This window comes from Vulpes lagopus, chromosome 16, assembly GCF_018345385.1.
Source record: "Vulpes lagopus strain Blue_001 chromosome 16, ASM1834538v1, whole genome shotgun sequence".
Classification (NCBI taxonomy): Eukaryota; Metazoa; Chordata; class Mammalia; order Carnivora; family Canidae; genus Vulpes; species Vulpes lagopus.
In genome coordinates, this window is record NC_054839.1 from 30612054 (window position 1) to 30631467 (window position 19414).

The window sequence follows — 19414 nt, forward strand, 5'->3', positions numbered from 1 at the left end:
GTTTTGGGCTCCCTGCAAGGAGTCTGCTTTTTCCTCTGCCTATGTCTCTGCCTCTCTCTCTATGTCTCTCATGAATAAATAAATAAATAATATATTAAAAAATATATAAAGAGAAAATGTATCTTTTAATGGGAAATTTAACTAGGAGTAAATATAAACCAAATGCATATATATATGTAGTTTCTATCTAGATTATATATGTCAAATACTACATATGTATGCATATATATTTATATATTTATATACACAGAGACAGAAAGAAATAGATTACTTATATAATGCTTCCTTATACATAAATTAGAAGAAATGTGAGGATAAACACTTCCTGGACATGAATATTGTTCAGCTTCTATTTTGAAGGTATATTTCCATAAGACAGGAAATGGCCATAAGTATTCAAAGGCAAATATAAACATGCATTTGTATTGGCAATTAGAATTAGAAAAGCTTCACACATGCTTCTTCTGTGAATGTGTGCACAAAACATACCCATGCTTTGCACAAAACAGGTCATAATTCATTTGCTTTCATTTCTTTAACTTCCTCATTTGGGCAAAAGTTTCTGGAATGCCAGGTCTCACCTGTTCTCCCGTCTCAGCTGGTTAGGAGATAAAACAGGAGAACTGGGCTTTGGAGGTATTGGAGGGTGAACAGTTGGTTCCCTTTAAAACAGAAAACAGCAATTCATTTCACCATGGAAACATGGCAAATTTTAGCATCTATTAACTGAATGTACTTATGGCCTATATGGAAATAACTCATGCATCTTATACCACCACCCCCTATATGAGGTAGCTGAAGGGCCAGAATCCATACAGTACTAAACTTTAGAAGAGTCAAATATTTAAGTTACGAATATTTTCAAAGTTTATTTAATCAGATTTTTGGAAACCTTATCCTCTTTCACTATAGCTTGAAATATAATGTGTCCTTTTCAAAGATTAATATTTTGCTTGACTAGCTCAAGCTGTGGCATTTTGGGTCAGCAGCGTATGAGCATAGTAAATGGTTCTTGAGCATTAACATATAATCTTCTTTAAGAAATGTGTCAACCATCTGGCTGCTATGGAAACAGTGAGGAAGGTTTTCAGTTTTACAGACCTCATGATAAAGTTGATTTGAAGCTCTTAACTAAATCTAACTTAAATATTGGCAGCACAGGCCAGTTTGCTTCTAGCAAAGCGTGTATATACTGTCAGCCTAAACTTTCCAACCGAGAGCCAAGGCAGCCTCTGAGCCAGTGTGATTTGATAACCTAGGAACTGCAGATAGGCAATTATGTACATATTTTGGATAGAGTCAGCACCTAACTTATACCAGGGGCTGTCACCCCTCTTCCCTCACCACTACTACAGTAGCTCCCTATTAAATTCAATACCTAGTAAAAGTACACATGTGATCTAGACTCCAGGTAACCTCTGGCTTTTGCAGCATGGCTAGGTGACATGTAGGCCCTGGAATCCAGTTGTCTGAACTGCCGGCTGTGTGATAATGGGTTAACCTGATTCCATCTCTTCATCTGTAATGACCTTTCTCTAGGATTGCTGGGGTATTTTCAGGTATTTTCAGAATTAGATCATGCTTTTATTTAACAAACATTTATTGGTAGCTTTCTATGTACAAAGTGTTCTACAAAGTGGATAATCTCCCTGTTCTCAAAAGGCTTTCAATGCACAAATCAATGTATGACAGATAAAATAAAACAGAGTAAGAGAATAGAGAGGGATGGTGCAGGAACACTATTATATAAAATGAGAGGGTCTCTTTGAGAGGTGAAATTTGAGCCAAGACTCGAAAGAAATGATAAAATGAGCCATGAGAGTATTGGAGGAAAAACATGTAAAGATGGGCATCATCAGTTTAGAGATGACATTTGACACTTGAAACTGGGTGAGATCGCCAGGGACTCAGTGCAGATAGAGATACAAGAGGGCTAAGGGTTAAGTCCTGCAGTATTTAGATGTCAAGAATATGAGAAGGAAACAGCAAAAGAATCCAAGGAGAAATGGTCAAGGAGAAAAGAAGAGAAATATGAGGGCTTAGCTCCCTGGAAGTCAAGTAAGGGAAGTCTTAAGAAAGGAGGAACTGAGGTGGACACTTGACGGGATGAGCACTGGGTGTTTTTCTGTATGTTGGTAAATTGAACACCAATAAAAATTAATTAAAAAAAAAAAAAAAGGAGGAACTGGCCATGCCAAATGCTATGGACAGATCAAATAAAACAAGGATTGAGAAGTTTCCATGGTCTGGGCAAGATAATGCTCATTGGTAACATCGATAAGTGCAGTTTTGATAGAGCAGTGGTGAACAAAACATTATAGAAATGGATTTTGGAGACAAAGGGAGATAGAGGTGTTCTGCAGTGAAGAGGAAGGAGAAAAATAGATTTCTGAAGGTCAGTCGGTCAAGGAAGACTACTAGAGTATGCACACATGGTGATGGGAATGACCCAGTGAAGGGCCTCACTTTGACAGTGCAGGAGAGTGAGCAGAAAAAAAGAGACTTGAGAAGTAAGGGAACTTCAGACACAGGTGGGATGATTGGTTGGTCATAGATGGAAACACAGAGAGCTCTCTCATTTAATCCTCACTGTGATCCCAGAGATAAATGTCATTCTTCTCCCCACCTTACAAACAAGAAGACTGAGGCTCAGAAAGTGAAGATAAATATCCCATAATGATACAGCTGGAAAGTGGCAGAAGGAGGAATCTAAACAAGGAAATCTGGCTCCATAAGCCTTCTCCATGTTTTGATAGGAATCCTTGGGCAGCACCAATGGCTCAGTTGAGGTTCGTGGTCATGAAATTAAAATAAAGCTAACTACCATTGTTTTCTCTTGCTACATTCAGCTGCTTAGGGAACAGAAGCAGACAACACAGAGAGTTGGTTCTAAGTTTATAATTCAGCCAAGTAAGTGTGACAAAGAGAATGATGGCAAAGGAAAGGAAGGTGGGATGTGAGGAAGTGATTATAAGAAGGGATTATGGATCTAAGATGGACGTGGAGGGAACAGGATATGAGGGGAAAAGGAATGTGAAAAATCAATGGGTTAGTGGGGGCAAGGCTAAGAAACTTCTGGAATCAGAGGACTGGAGAGAGTGGGCTGAATGGAATAGATAGAAAGTAGTAGGAGAATGGGAAAACTGAATTTTGAAATTTGTATGGTTACTTACAAGGGCAAGATCTATGAGAGGCTAAGGTAGGGAAAAGGATAAGATCAATGGTGAGAAGATAAAGAAAGTGAGAAGTCAGGGTGGGGAAGGATTCTCCATATGGGTTTGGAAATCACCACACATTATGGTAGGAGATATGTGTGAGACAGACAATGAGCCTGGTGTCAGAGTCTTCAAAGAGTGCAAGTGAGTGACTCCAAGACCTCCAGATAACTGCAATGAGGAGAAGAAGCTCATTATGCCATGATTTCAAGGAAGATGGGGGAGTTTTAGGGAGGAGAAAGGTAAAATTGATAAGTAGTAGCAATGAGGAGAAAACAGAACCTCTCCTCTTCTTCGGGACCCTGTGGAAGCAGAGTCTTCTGGAGGATCCCAGCAGAGGTGAATGCTATTTTGTCAGAGATGAGACTGCAGAATTGCCAGTTTTGAGAGTAATAGATGACACATCCAGGGAGGTACTGTAGAAGGTTTGAGTGGTTAAGCTACTGTTAGGTTGGGTCAGGCTCAGTGATGGACAGAGCTCTCTGTAAGGCTAGTCTAGGTGACAAGAAATGGTCAGACCAGGCTTCTCCTGAGGGATCCATGGCCATAGGGATGGAGAACAGGATGCAATTAGTTCTAAATCTTTCTCAGCAGAGTGTGGTACTGATTTTCTGGGTGATGGGCAGTGGAGCAGCCAAGCATGGAGCATGGTGGGTCTCCTGACTCTTGTGTGGATGGTGGCACTGAAGCCAAGAGAAGAGCCTGCCGAGCATTCAAGCTCTGTCTGGCTCCAGTAAGTGCTTGATATATGTCTAGTGTCATGGCTGTTGTTACCCAACATGAACCCAATACTGTAGCTGTGCCAAAACACTGGCACTCCTAACCACCTCCGCCACCATATTCTCTCTGCTCCCTGGCTTGCCTGCTTCTCCCTTTCCCCTGGACACTTCTTCTTTGCCCTTCAGACTTGGCGTGGGCATTACTATCTCTGGTGGTACCCAAAGCTGTGATAGATATATCTCTATGTCTCTCCTTAGCCACCCTTTTAATGGCTCTATGACACTGATCTGGATTAAACATAATTTTCTGTCCCCATACTGGGCCAAAAGCTCCTAGGATAGTTATATCTCAACTACTAGGACTGTGTATGATTTGGGTGCCCAATGAAAATGTGTTGAAAGAAGGAGTGATTGGCTGGATTTCTATTTGGTGAGAAAGGAAATAAATACTGAAAAGGGGCTTGAAACTTCTGAAATCTGTTCAAATTTGGCCGACCCGTTGAACTTCACTGTTCATTCCCCTACCGAATACCTAGTAGGCGCCAGGAGCTCATATGAGTTCTGTTGTTACATCATATGCCTGATTTACAGTTTACATAAAACAATTTAACATAAAAATAGTCTCCCCATTCTGGTTTAGTGTTAGATTTTACAATTGGATATTGTTTATTGTTTATTTGAATATCATCATCTCTCTCAAAAAAATATCCCTGTGTTGGGAATCATGGGATATCACAAGTGATAATGTATCTTTTGTGTATCAGGGAAGATTAGCTGATTATATGCTTTTCTTCCAGAGGTAGAGCAAAGGGTAAGAAGATGGTCAGTGCTGGATAATAAATCTGCACAAAACTGAATATCTGAGAACAGATGGAAGAAAAGTAACAAGATGGAAAGGAGGATTACAAAAAGGGGAAATATGATGGTGCCACACTTTACTTATGCCAGAATCACATTGATTGAAAAGCTATGTATATTCCATGTCTGATGGCTTAGCCCTCAAAGAGGTGGGTAAATACTGACTGGGTATATCTGGGAAACAGATATGGGTAGAGAAGTAGACCTGGGTACCCCGTATACAGTGTGGATATGGTTTGGAGATGAAAGAAAGAAAAAGTGAGTGTGCAGTTGTGAAGACCAAGTGAAGCAGAGGAGCATATTTATTTCTGAGGGTGCTGCATTTAGCCCCCCACTGGGCTGGGGCTAGTCAATGCCACATTGACTTCAATTCATCTCAAAGGAGCTTTCATTTGCATCTCCGCAATGACAGCCACAGATGACAGAACCCAAGCCCTTAGGGGCAATGAGAGAAGTCATTCATGCCATGCCAAGAGCTTGATGTGATGCCAAGTAGGGGGATTAAAATGCAAGAGCGAAGCAGGAAGCTGTGGCCTGGAATGTTTTGAAGAGAAGGGAACAAGAGACACGCATGTGGAATGATCCTGTTTGAATACTGCTTTGAGATGCAATGTTTAAGCTTGGATAAAGTTGACCTCTGGCTGTACACTCTGTCTTTCCCTTAAGCCCACATGACCTTTGCAGGATCGATGTCACCACATTAGTGGCTATGATTGTAAAATAAATAAATAAATAAATAAATAAATAAATAAATAAATAAAAAATAAATAAATAAATAAATAACTTTCTTCCAGGAATAAAAAGACAGCTTTCACAAGAAATAGGAAAACTTGGAGATAATAGCCCAAAGGCCAGAGCTAATAGAAATAACATTGTGAAGTGGCTTATATTACTTCATTTTCACATGTTGCTACAAAGATCACTTCTTTTGGTATGGCTTTTTTGCACAACATGCCTGGCTCTGTGACTTCTGTTTGACTGCCTTTGTGAAGAGCATTTCATTACTGCAGCACACACTTAGGTTGAAACAAGAATAATTGACTCTAATATTGAACTATGAGTTTTGTTTTCACTTTCCCATCATGTTTTGCCTGTTTCTCACACACAGAATTTTTAATAACAATGACAAAGGAGATGGAATTTGTATTTTTTTTGAGTTTCAGTACCAGGCTGACTTCACCAAGCTCTCACAAACTTATTTTGGTCCATCCAAACATCCTTCTCATGGAGTTTTTTTTTTCCCAATGAATCAAAAAGGTTATTTTCCCTGCATCATGGTGCTGGTAGCTCAGCCAGGGTTTCAACTTAGTTTTTCTGATGTTGAATCTCATATGTTTTTCTCTATAATATACTGCATCAAACCAATACCCTTCCAGGTATTCCCAGTGAAAATCTAATAATGACAGGTTGTTCTGCATTGCTTCCTTGCCCAAGGACAGCATCATTACATTAGCTCAATGAGCATTTATGCCACAAATGCCCCAGGTATAATGTTAGGACACATAACACATAATACACATAATAATATTATGTGATACACATAATAATGTAGATCAAAATTGGGCATTCGAAAACTAGAAAAGGTGTAGTCTCTACTTTCAAAGATCTCATTGAAAGCAAGGCATATGTTCAAAAGAATGATTACTATAATGAAGTCTCACTTTCTAGTGGCCAGAGGCCATTTCAATAAACCATAACAAGCAACAGAGTGTGCACTGGACTCAAATTCCAGAGCCCTAGGTTCTAGACTAGCTTTGCCACTAACTAAATTTGACCCTAGAAAGAGGGCTGATTCTCTGAACCTCTGCTTCTTTATCAATACAAGGAGAAGACTGGTCTAGATCTGTGGCTGTAAAACCATTACATGACTGAGGGAAGGCAGCATGATTACAAGGCATCTTCAATTCCACAGAGCCCCGAGCATCTGCTGTAAACCAAGCACCTTGAACATTTATATACTGCACTTTCCAAATGTATGTAGGTACAATTGTAGTTAATAAAATTTAAATTAGCGTAATTCATGTCAGCTTTATAAGAAAATATGTCAATATTTTCTGGTCAATAGACACAAAGGTGACACAAAACTTTAAGTATTGCTGAATTCATAGCATCTTTAAGTCCTTAGATATTTACTCAAAGACTAATAAAAAACAGTCCAATTATTATCAGGTGAAGTTGTAAAAATTTTTAGCATTAAAAAAGGAGTCCACTCAAAATGGATCATAGACCTATATATAAAACATACCAGCATAAAACTTATAGAAGAAAAATCTCTGTGACCATGCATTAGGGAGAAGGTTCTCAGATGTGACACCAATAGTACAATTCACTAAAAAAAATAATTTGATAAGTTGGACTTCATTAAAAACTTTTTCTCTGCAAAATACACTGTTAAGAGAATGAAAACAGAAGCCACACTGGCAGAAAAATATTTGCAAATCACATATCTGACAAAGGACATGTAAGCAGTATGTAATTTGTTAATCAGTCAACTGTAAGTAAACAAACAACCAATTCAAAAAATGGGCCAATGATTTGAACAGATACATCACCAAAGAAGATGCACAGATGACAAGGAAGCATATGAGAAGATGCTTGACATCATTAGTCTCTAGGGAAATATAAGTTAAAAAAAGAATGAGCTACACTACACATCTATTAGAATGCCTAAAATAATTGTTTTAAAAGCTGACAATACTAAATGATGTTAAGGATGTAGAATAACTTGAACTCTCATGCATTGCTGGTGGGGTGCAAAATAGTACAGCCTCTTTAAAAACTGGCAGTTTCTTATAAAGTTAAACATATGCTTGCCATATGACCTAGCAATCCCACTTGTAGGCATTTATTCAAGAGAAGTGATCACACCAAGAAACAGGCATGCCCTCAATCCTGTATGTCAAATTTAAAGCCCACAAAAACAACACAAATTCCCCTCACCAGGTAAATGGCTAAAAAATCTCTGTGGCTCCATATAATAGAATATTACTCAGCAATGAAAAGGAATAAGCTACTGATGCACACAACAGTGTGGATGAATCCCACATGCATTATGCTAAGTGAAGAAAGCCAGATTCAAAAGGCTGTATATACTGTGTGATTCCATGTAGCTAATATTCCATATATTCCTGACAGAGGAAGAAGAACGATCAGAAGACAAAGAAGTGACCCCAAGTATGCTGACACTCTTAAGTAAAATGTGGGCCTTTGCACCCCCCCCCCCACCCACTTTTCCCACTGCCATTCTTCTAGGCTCTTGGAAACCTAGTTCCTATGTCACTGTATGTTCTGGTCACCCACACTACACCATACCCGGGATGCCCTGTCTTCTTGCTCCAAAGCCATCCTTATTCATGAAATTCAAGCCACCATCCCTTAGCATGTCCTAATTCTGCCCAGTTCTTGCAGAAAAACAAACAAACAAACATGGTTTAGGTAATTGACACTAAGATTTGGATGACCAGATGACCCTTTTAACCTCTCAGAATTTTCATGCTTTTAGCTGAGGTGAGATTTATAATCTCTAGTTGATAGACCTTCAAACAATACTACAAAAGTGTAAAATAATTTAAAAAAGAAATCAAACCATTTGATTTTTATGATTGGGGCACAGGGAGTTGTCAAAGGGCAGGGCATTCACCCCTAGGTATCCTGATTCTCACAGCGTCTTCCTCACCCCTGCTTCTGAACCTGAAGATACCCCACTTCATCATACTTCTGGGGGCTCCCTCAGTAGCAGTAGAGGCAACAGGGGCTCCAAGGGAGCAAGGCTGGTGGAATCTAGAGTGGGGGTAAGCACAGATGTCTTTGTTGGTTGTTATTTGAATGTGTTTAAGTTACTTAAAACTAGTGTTATGAAATCAGAAACTGTCCATGTTGACCTCATAGGACTGAAAAAGCAACTAACTCTATGCTGAAGGTTAAACCCTTCACTGACATATTTTGAATTAGTTTTCTCCTCACTCTAAGCAAACAATGCTATATAAAAACAATGACCTTATTTCAGGGTAACATTTTAATTATTTTGAATATCTAGAATGCATACTTCTTTCTTTCTTCTTTTTTTTTTTTAGAGAGACAGAGCAAGAGAGAGAGAGAGAGAGAGAGCATTCAAATGTACATGTGAGCGGGAGGGGAAGAGGCAGAGAGAGAGAGAGAGAGAGAGAGAGAATCCTAAGCAGGATTCACACCCAGCCAGAGCCAAGGTGGGGCTTGGTCTCACGACCCTGAGATCATGACCTGGACCAAAATCAAGAGTCAGACACTCAACTGACTGAGCCATCTAAGAACCCCTATAATGGATATTTCTAGGCATTCAGATAAAATTTTAAAATCACTGTACTTGGATATTTTACTAAGAGTCTTAGAATCTTAAGTTTTACAAAACAGATTCTAGTCAATATAAAGATTTTGGTTGAGATAAAAATAAAACATATTGATTTAATTTACCATGACAACAAACTGCAGAGTGTTTGGTACCAACAGAGTTAAAAATGTAGCAGTATAATTAGAAAGGTTACATTTTACCATTTATAGTTACAGACAGAAAAATATAACCAGAGAAAAGTTGCCATGGCAACTCACATCTCAATCAGAATTTTCTTTCCTCCTTCAACTCTACCAATCAGCTAACTGAACGTGAAAACCACTGAAGAGGAAGAGGTTGAAACAAATATGGATGAGAAATTATAAAATTACATAGCAAGCATTTAACTCTATAGCAATTTCCTACAGAAATTCCTTAGGTATGTTTCCACTATTTTAATTTTATCAGAAGTATGTATTTTCTTCTCTGTCTTTGGAAATGATTCCAGAAAAAAACACATTAGTGTTTCGGTAGTGGTGGTGGTGGTAGTGGCTTCATTGCTGGTCTTGTATCACCATAATGGGTAACATCGTAAACATTCATATTGTCTGTTAAGCAACTACCTTAATTCAGCTTCAGTGAGTTTAATTGAGCGCCACATGCCATTTAACCACCGAATCTCTAAGTCACCTAAATACATAGTTAGAAACACTTGAATGTGTCATAAACAGAGTATATTTACTCCGAAATCAGAAGCAACTTCAACATCAACTTCCTAGAAATGCTGTGTCCACATTTCATTGTGATGTTACTAAATATTTCTCAGGAATGATGCCTGTTATCCATGCCTTGGCTCAGGCTTGGCAAATGTCATCACTCTTTTGGAGGACTCACAAATGAGGAAAAGTTTAAGAACTTGAAAACCAAAGACATACACTAGTGATATTTTGTGACTATTGCAACTTTGTGTTTATTATACCCTCAATGACTCACTCTCATTTGGGGCCAATTTTCATGTTTAGCACTCGTGACTCAAACTGACTCCCTGATATACCTTGACTTTCTTGAAACTGGGACTAGGTCTTATACATTTCTGTATTCCTGGCTTCTAGCAAAGTGCTTCCCTAGCACATAGTCAGAGCTCAGTAATTGTTTGGAAAGAAAGAGACAGACCCAGAGGAAGTGGGGAGGGAGGGAGCTATATAAACAGTCATCATAGCTTAAGCACATAGAATAAAGCCTAACTACAAAAATAAATATAATAATGGGTTGAAGGAATTCCCTATCTTGTAGTTATTAAGAAATGTTATAATTCATTTATCAATATGTACTTATTAACAGATTACTATGGATAAGGTCATATGGATAATTCAAAAAATTATAAGATGATGCCATCTAGTTAATGAGTATACCATGAAAATAAGTAATGTTCTAAGGTAATGGACGATTAATTGCCAAGTGAGGATTGTCGACAATAAGTTTTTTAAGTTCAGATGACAAAAACAACCTCGGGCTAAGAAAGCTGTATGGTGGAAGTAAGATTCATACCAGATCTTGAAGAATGGGCTCATTTTGGATGTAGAATGTATCCACTTACTCTGCTTCCCCAATACCTACCACATATCACACTTCACCTTTACCACGCAGTTGAACTAGTTGCAGTTTAATTTTCTGGCTCCTCCTTCATCACTTAATGTGCAGACACACATCAAGGTTCAACTTTCATGCTCTTTTTCATTTAATATTTTCTCCATAAGTAACTTCATTTTTGAAGATATACACTTAAAATCTCTGGGATCATTCCCAAACCTGCATCTGTGGCACCACCTCTTACCTGAGTACTCCCCCATTTCCCACTGTCTGGTGATTACCTCCACAAATATATATTTGCAGTATCACAGACTCCACCTGCCCAAAACATTGCACAACCTCTTAAAACCAATTGTGTATTCCCCATTCTGCTCCTGTTTCTTCCTATACTGATTGGTGGCATCACTAGGCTTAAAATGACCCTGGACTTGAAAATCTAGGATTATTTATTTCCTTTCTTCCCCGCAAATGCCACACCTCTTTCAGGACCTCTTCCTTAAATCCCTTTGTTAGAAGCTCTCCCTACCATGTCAGAGTTCCCGGAGAATGTTGATGCTTTTCTCATGATCCCATCACTGATTTTTGTGCTATGATTTTTTTTTCTGCATCCATACTGTCCAACTTTGGAACTTTGGAAGCCATAAGAGACCCCAAATCACTGCTCTCGGTCAGAGTTCTTCACCCAGAAACTGCCTGCCATGCTGCTGAGTGGCATCACCTAGATATAAAAATCCCCTCTGTGAGTCTCCCTTTTCTTCAGGAGTTCTCTTGCCCTCTTGCCCTTCTGGGTGGTGGCTTCCATGTAGTTTTTTTTGGAGAGTCTTATTGAAAGGAGTGACTCTCTCCCCAGGCAAACCTATCAAAGCACCATCCAAATATGGCTCAGAGTGTACAACTACCTCCCCCACCAGTGCACCAGCAGTCATATCTTTTTTTTCTTGAATGGCACCCAAATCCTTCACTCACTACAATGACAACTGAATAAGAAAAAGGAGATAGAGAGGTCAATGAGATTTTTTGATACTTTAAGTGTGGGTGACTGAATGTTTACATTATTGTGACGTAATAAAATAGTGTCTCCCAAAAAATGTATCATCATGTTTGGTTATGGGGATGAGATTTTCTGAGAAGAGCCTCTCACAGCAAAAAGAGAACTAAACTGCCTGTATAAATAATTAATAGAAATTTGAGGGGTGGAGGGATGAAGGGAGAGGATGAGATAGGGAGAGAAAAAAGAAAGATGGAAGAAATAAGGAGTGAGGAGCTGCTGAACAAAATAGCAACAAAATCAGGCCTATAGAGAAATGTCAGCCAAGAAGAAATAATCAATAATAGGTGTGGCCAAAGAACTAACAAACAGGAATTTCTAATATTACATTTGACTTTTTTTGGTCTGAGCTTCTACAATGTATTGTTAGCACTTTCATCACCCCACATCTTTATTAAAATCTTATGCACAAATGGACAAATCAGGGGAGGAAAGCTGCCATATCTTATACCTGAGTGAGTATGACGCAGAAAAAACAGAACAGACATGACTCAGAAGTGATATTTTGAAGACAAACCAGATGAAAACTTGACCACAAGAATGTAAGTGCCCCCAAATGGGGGAGAAGACAGGATTCTAAGCAGAGAGGACCTTATATACCTTATATGGTCTATGGAAGGTGGGATAGGAGGCATTTAAAACAGGTTATGTGACTGGAACAGACAGCAACGGGAAGTTGTGAGGGATGGGAGCCAGGAAAGGGCGGGCAGGCAGTACTAAGGATTGGGTCTTTATTCTAAGAAAAATGGAAAGTCATATTTTTATTTAGGAGGAGGATATATTCCATTATCCTTTTATAAATATCACTAGGGCAGCAGTGTAGAGAAGAGATTAGGGGAGTGGGTATCAGGGTAGATGAAGAGAGAATACCTAGGTAGCTACTACTACAGTCCAGAAAAGATATGATGGTAGAAATGGAGGGAAGCATATGGATTCAAGAGGCATTTTGTAGATAACTTGATAGGATTTACTAAATGGATTGAATATTGGTGATTAAGGAAAGAAAAGTACAAAAAATAACTTCAAGTTTTCAAGTGTCAGTGGGCTGAGCACGGTATCACTAATTGAGATAGAGCACCAAGTTAGTGTGGAAAATTATGAATTTCATTTTGAACATGTTATGTTTGCAAGGCTTCTGAGAAATTTAAGGGAAGATGTTGAATAGGCAGTTAGCTAGCCAAAATCAGTCAGAGAAGAGGTGTGGAGTAGATATAAATGGAGTCAAGAGCACAAATGTGGCCATTGAAGCCCTGGGCATTGATAATTTGTGGAGGAGCAGAATGTAGAATAAGAGGGAAGGAACTTTGAGGCTTTAGGAGCATCAACAATTAATGGCTAGTATAGGATGACGATGTGGCAAAGGAGACTGAGAAAGAATCGTTAGAGGAAAGAAACCCAAGAGTATGTTTGGGGCAGGGGAGGGTTGGGGGTTGAGGAGCTTCTCAAAAGACAAGGAGAGAGATTTCCTAAAGGCATGAATAGCCAGTGATGCCTTTTGAAAGGTCAAGTAGTCATAGGGACTGAAATGTCAATAAGAATTTATCAGCAAAGTCATGTGTGACCTTGAGGAGAGCTATTTCTATGAACTAATGGTAGTGGGAACCAGAAAATAAAGATGGCAAGTATCATCAACTTTTCTGAAAACTTGGTTGCAATGGAGAGATAAGATGCCAGTCTAGTGGATTTGTGTAATTAGGCTATTAATTTTTTTTTTTTTTTAAGTAGGCTCCATGTCCAGGAGGGAGCCCAAGGTGGGGTTTGAACTCAGGACCATGAGATAAAGACCCAAGCTGAGATCAAGAGTGAGATGCTTAATCAACTGAGCCACCCAGGTGCCCCTAGGCTATTCTTTTTTTTTTTTTTTTTTTTTTTTTTTGAGAAAAAGAGAAAGCATGCCTGTGGGGAGGAGGAGGGCAAAGGGAGAGGGAGAGAGAGAATCTTAAGCACACTGGGTGTGGAGCCTACATAGGGCTGGATTGTTCCACCCTGAGATCATGACCTGAGCTGAAATCAAGAGTCTGACACTTAACTGAGTGAGCCATCCAGGGCCCCCTAGGCTATTACTTTTCAAGAAGCTATTTTTTTAAGACGAAAGGGGTTTGAACATGGAAATGTGGGGAAATCAGTGAAGCAGGGGTTTGATCACAGAGGTAACAGGAGAGACAGCTGACTGTAACAAGGAACAGCAATTATAAAAGGTAAAATCTTGATTCGGTCTTAATTAAAATGAAAAGAAATTATAGGTTCCAGGGAATTTGATAAGGTTTCAGAACAAATAACCTTGTTGTCTAGGTTGGTCATTCAAAATACTATGCTGGTTGTTTTTCTTCTCAGAAAGAAAAGGAAGAGAAGGTCAGAGAATATTTCCATCCCAATGACCAAGGAGCTGCCTTAGAAACCAGCTAGAAAAGGTTTTATTTAAGTTTCAAGCTTTACATGCTATATCTTGTTACCATAAACCACAGCTTCTCTCTTTAATCTTGTTAAGAAAAAAAAAAGCAAGAGGCTTTCAAAGATATTTAACTCTTAACTCCAAAATTCTGTTTGATCACCCAGATCTTATCTCTCATTGTAAGACTAATGTATACCATACATAAAAGGATATCTATTTTAAGAAATTGCTTTTTTTCTTTAGCTGTTATATATGGTTATTTTAGAAAATCAAATTTTATCATTTAATCTCTAGTTCAACTCACCAACCTTATATTAACTGTGTATAGAATTACCTGTAGGTATAGCTATAGTTGTAGGTATAGAAAGAGATATAGATGTAAATATAGTCCTATATAGTCATAGGGATAGATATACGTATATATATAAGTATAGATAAAGCTCTGATAGCATGAGTCCTTCTGCTGGTTAAAAAAAAAGCTTGAGATGCTTTGTAAGGCAGCTTATATATACCTGTAATAGATTTTAATCCAAACACAATGCCAAAGCAAATTTTTAATTCAAACACACCTAAGTTTGATTTTCCCATATTCTATAAGTCAAGAAAGGAACAACTGAGGGACAGGGTGATCCATGGTGTCAAACCACGGAGACGACCACGGATACGTCAAGGGGGAGAAAAGTTGAATAAAAGGACTCACTCCAACAATGGCTGGGAAGTCTGATGGTCTTTTTGAACGTGCTGCACAGACAGGGGTGTGTGAGAGAAAATTAAAACTCTGGGAAAGATTAGGTGATGGGAGAAATGAAGGTTTACAAGATGAAGAACAGGAAGGAGAGTGAGGTGTCAGTATTAAGGGGAAATTCTCTTGCAGGAGTCAGGAGCAAGGGAAAAGAGAGGAGACCAGTGTATAAGTGAGGGATGGGGAAATATACTTAGGATTGGGCTATTTGCTAGTATTAAAAATCATAGTCCCCCATTTTTATATTTTTTTGACCTATTTTCATTTTCTTTGCATTCTTCTGGGGACAAAGATCTCTTTTTAAAGCCTTTGCTTCCTTTTATCATTTAATAATTGCTTCTATTTTTCAGCTTCCGCTAAAAAAGGCTCTTTTTTCAGCCCTAGGAATGCACTGGCATTAAAGGTGAGAAACAGAAGCTGTACTCTGAGCTCTTCCAAAGAAAAGCACTTTAGAAATCAAAGACTGGTATATTGTTATTATTCCCTTTTTCCCCTGAAAGCTTGGCATGACATTAGCTCTGATCCTCAAAGAGGAATCTTTCAGTTTAGCCATTATATTAATAATCTGTGCCTCTAAAAAAGGAAAGGATATCTAAATTGATCAACCTAGTCCAATAATTTTCTCTTTCCTTTAGTTCTGCTGTGGATCTGATCTAGGATCCAGAAATAGGAGCATTGTGACTCATTTTATCTTCAATGTAAAATTACATCCAGCAATGAATAAATCGTAAGGGCATATAGCCAAGCACTACCAATTCTGTGCAAACAGAGGTCCACAAGTTTAATGGGCATTGAAAGCATGAAATATTAACTCATGAATAACCCTTCTGTATTTTTATAGTCATATAACCAGTTGCTTATTGTAATGATAATTTTACATTAATATTGGAATAATAAATAGAAGATGAACATAAGATTTTAGAAATAAGTAATAAATATTTTTAAGTTCCAATTATCTATCAAGACAAAATTGGATGGATCTTAAAATACTCAGGAAACAATAGTTTCCTAGCAAAACCCCTAGCTAATATTTTCCTCACTTAGGTAGCTCCATAAAAGGTGTTATTCATAGAGACATATCTAAACACTGACTGAGGGGAAAGAAGGTTTTAAACTAGAAACATAATCCATACTTGGCAGTTCATATAATTGGAAGTCACCTATAAATGAGATTCAAAAAGAAAATATTTTAACAGAAGGTGGATGTAATTCCAAGTTGTGATTGTTCAACGTGTTTAATAATTATACATGTATAAATAATATATATATTTATGTGTAATATGTATATATGTGTATACATATACAGATATATATACAGATGCAACATGTATAGAAAGAGTTCTTTGTGTCTATTGATGAACTAAATTTATTTACAACCTATAGAGCCTGCCTAAATTATAATAAAGGATATTTATTTCCAAATATTTCTGTTATTTGGAAATAAAAGAGACATTAAAAGCCTACACAACATATGACAATTTTAGGAAATAAAACAGTCTAATACTAAACAAGCACATTGTTTAATAACTCTTTTTTCCAATTGTTGAATTGGGAAAATAAATCCTATTGGAACATGGAAATATTCAGTGAAGATATTCTGGGAGTTGAAGATATAAAAATAATTTTGGATACCCTAAAGCAAAACCAAATCAGAAACTTGTTTTTCTTTGTGTGTTAGAAATGGCATAGATTATAGGAGTCTGCACATATGTCTGCTGCTTTGAAGATCAGAGTGTAGGCTCCATGTTTTCTTCACTGATACATCCCAGGATCTTAGAACAATATCTGGCACACAATAATCACATATTAAATTAAATGGTTGTTGACATTCCTAGCACAGATTTTGTAGAACAAAGTGCCATCCACATGGTCTATAATCTTAGTTATAATAATTGATCTCAACAAAAAAATAAAAGTAGAAAACACCCATTCATCCCTTAAAGTTTACAAAAAACTTGCAACTCATATCCTTATCGAGTCATTTGGGTTCATCACTGCCTGGAAGGTGTGGTGTATCAGGAGCCCACTTTTGAGTCGTGCCTGGTGCTTGATTCCATTCTCTCCTCAGTCACTTGTGGGTTGAATTGTACACCTCCCAAAATTCACATGTTGAAGCCCTAACCTGCCTCAGATGTGACCTTCCTTGGAAATAGGGTCATTGCAGATGTAATTAGATATGTGAGGACAAGGTCATAGTGGAGTTGGATAGACTGCATATCCAATACGACTAGTGTCCTCTTAAGAAGGGGAAGTGTGGGACACAGACATGCACTCAGGGAGAATATCTTGTAAAGATGAAGGGAGAGATCTGGATGATGCTTATACCGACTCAGGAATGCCAAAGGGTGACTGGAAACCACCAGAAACCAGGAGAGAGCATGGAACAGATTCTCCCTCCCAGCCTGCAGAGGGAACCAACACTGCCAACACCTTGATCTTGGACTTCCAGCCTTTGGAGCTGTGAGAAACATTTTTATTAAGCCACCCAGTTTGTAGGACTTTGTTATGGCAGCTCTTAGCAAACTAATACAGCTAAGTATTCCTCGCACCTTGTAAGATTTCCTACCAGAGGCACTGATAGCCTGACCTCATTCCCACTGAGCCCTGTCTTGTTCAGCTCTCAGAATTCACAAGATCTCCTCTGATTTATTCCAAAGCCTCCACAATTATATATGGTCAATATCTGACGCATTCTTCCATTAAGTTACATAGCAATTACATCAGCCACCTTTCCCTTACCTTCTGTTTGCTCCCGTGCTTGGGGTGGCACTGTAACCAGGAGGAGGTGGTGGAAACCAGGACTGTCTGTTAAGAAACAACATCAGTTATAAACGTGGTGCTTGAAAGACCTTATGCCACCCACATGTCTACCAGGAAAAGCTGAAAATAATTTGACAGTTAAAAGGCATTGAGACGACTTTTCAGTAAGCCCTGGGAATAAAATGAAAGCTTTCTTAAACTCAGTTGGAAGTAACTATACTGCAATCCAGGCTCTCTGCTCCCCAAGTAAGCTCCTTTCCCTGTTTTCTTGACACCAACATGTGGGTGTTTCTTTCAAAAGAAATATGAAGAGAATCTAGAAATTAATATTTGTTAAATCTAGCTAGTGGGTACATGGGTGTTTATCATAAACATACCTCTTTTTCTATTTTCTACATATCTGAAATATTTTATAATCAAAATCAATCTTATGTTCTACTCTGTATCTATAGTTTCTAAAAAGCTGTATGATAAAGTGAAAAACTCTGAAAGTAAGAATATTGAAAACATAAGTAAATGCCCCAGTAATGCTAACCTCAATTATATGTACATATATGTATATATACAAACACATATATATCCAATTAGAAAGATGTCTTCACATTACCAGGACTTAATTTTAATTGATAAAGATAGCTTGGGGCTCTGTCAGAAAGACTTAGATATGGATCAAAGATGAAGATGTTTAGAGGAGAGTGACATGTTAGAAGAAAGCCCAGAGAAGGAAAGGCTGGGATAAGGAGAGCTGGCTGTAAATTCATGAAGCAAGTCTATTCTCTGAGGCACTTCAGGACTGAGCTAAGATGAGATCAAAGCCAATTTCAACTTAATGTAAGTAGTCGATACTACTCATCGACAAAAGTAAGAGTCTTATTGCTGGCTTCAATGATCCTGACTTATGCCTAACCTGTCAGAAGAAAGAGTTTTGAAGTGGGTAAGAGATATGAAATTTGGATCCAAGAGAAAGGTGATTACATTTTTTGAGACTCTGCAGACACAACCAGAATTCTGACTGCAGGAGCATTTTGGCAACCAGCCAGCCCATCAACAAACATTGAGAACCTACCCAAACGAGGCACAGTCTTAGGTGCAGGCAAAGAGAATAAAAACATTTTGAATGCACTGAGGTTCATGAATGTTTGTTTTCCATTTGATTGTGATTCACTAGCACTGTGTTCTCTTCAACAAGCAAAAATTGCTTCGACCCTCACCTTCTGTCTCCGGAAGAATATTCTATCACCACAGGTCTAGCTACTTCTCTGTGCCTACTAAATAAACAGACATCTACGCAGGCAGAAGATGGGAGGCCACCTGGGATGTCGGAGAAGGAAGCATGGTCACACAAACATTGATGTCTCAGCATAGAGCCTTTGAGTCTGTACTTGGAAGTAGGGTCAACCTAATCTACAGAATAGAGAGGAGGCAGCAACAATGCAGGCTGATTTCAGGAGTGTGGTGATATCTGGCCACTCCACAGTCATAATTATTTCAGGGTAAAGCATTCCTTGTAGTAGGACTCTACTAAGGGTGTTACCTGAAGTAGCTTACCCTTTGCTGAGCTCTGTCATTAAAAACATTACCTAGATATTCAAGACCTCAGGAAACCTGGAGAAAAGATTGCATATTTGTTTGTTTTTTAAGATTTTATTTATTTATTTATTTATTTATTTATTTATTTATTTATTTATCAATCAATCACATGAGCCGGAGGAGGGGGAGAGGGAAAAGAATCCACAAGCAGACTCCATGCTGAGGGCAGAGCTACACGGGGCTCCATTTCACAA

The 19414-nt window shown here is 38.3% G+C and overlaps 1 protein-coding gene across 19 annotated transcripts in view; it reads right to left on the minus strand.

The window, feature by feature from the left end:
- SCEL (sciellin) overlaps positions 1 to 19414 on the minus strand; it is a 296272-nt gene that overhangs the window by 58634 nt on the left and 218224 nt on the right. For 18 of the 19 annotated variants that reach the window (XM_041730844.1, XM_041730842.1, XM_041730845.1 and 15 more), the window contains 2 exons: positions 17610 to 17675; positions 582 to 662 (listed from right to left, as the gene is read on the minus strand). In XM_041730844.1, the coding sequence (XP_041586778.1) occupies positions 582 to 662; positions 17610 to 17675 (147 nt within the window). The remainder of the gene's footprint in view (positions 1 to 581; positions 663 to 17609; positions 17676 to 19414) is intronic. The other variant, XM_041730854.1, reaches the window with a different exon arrangement.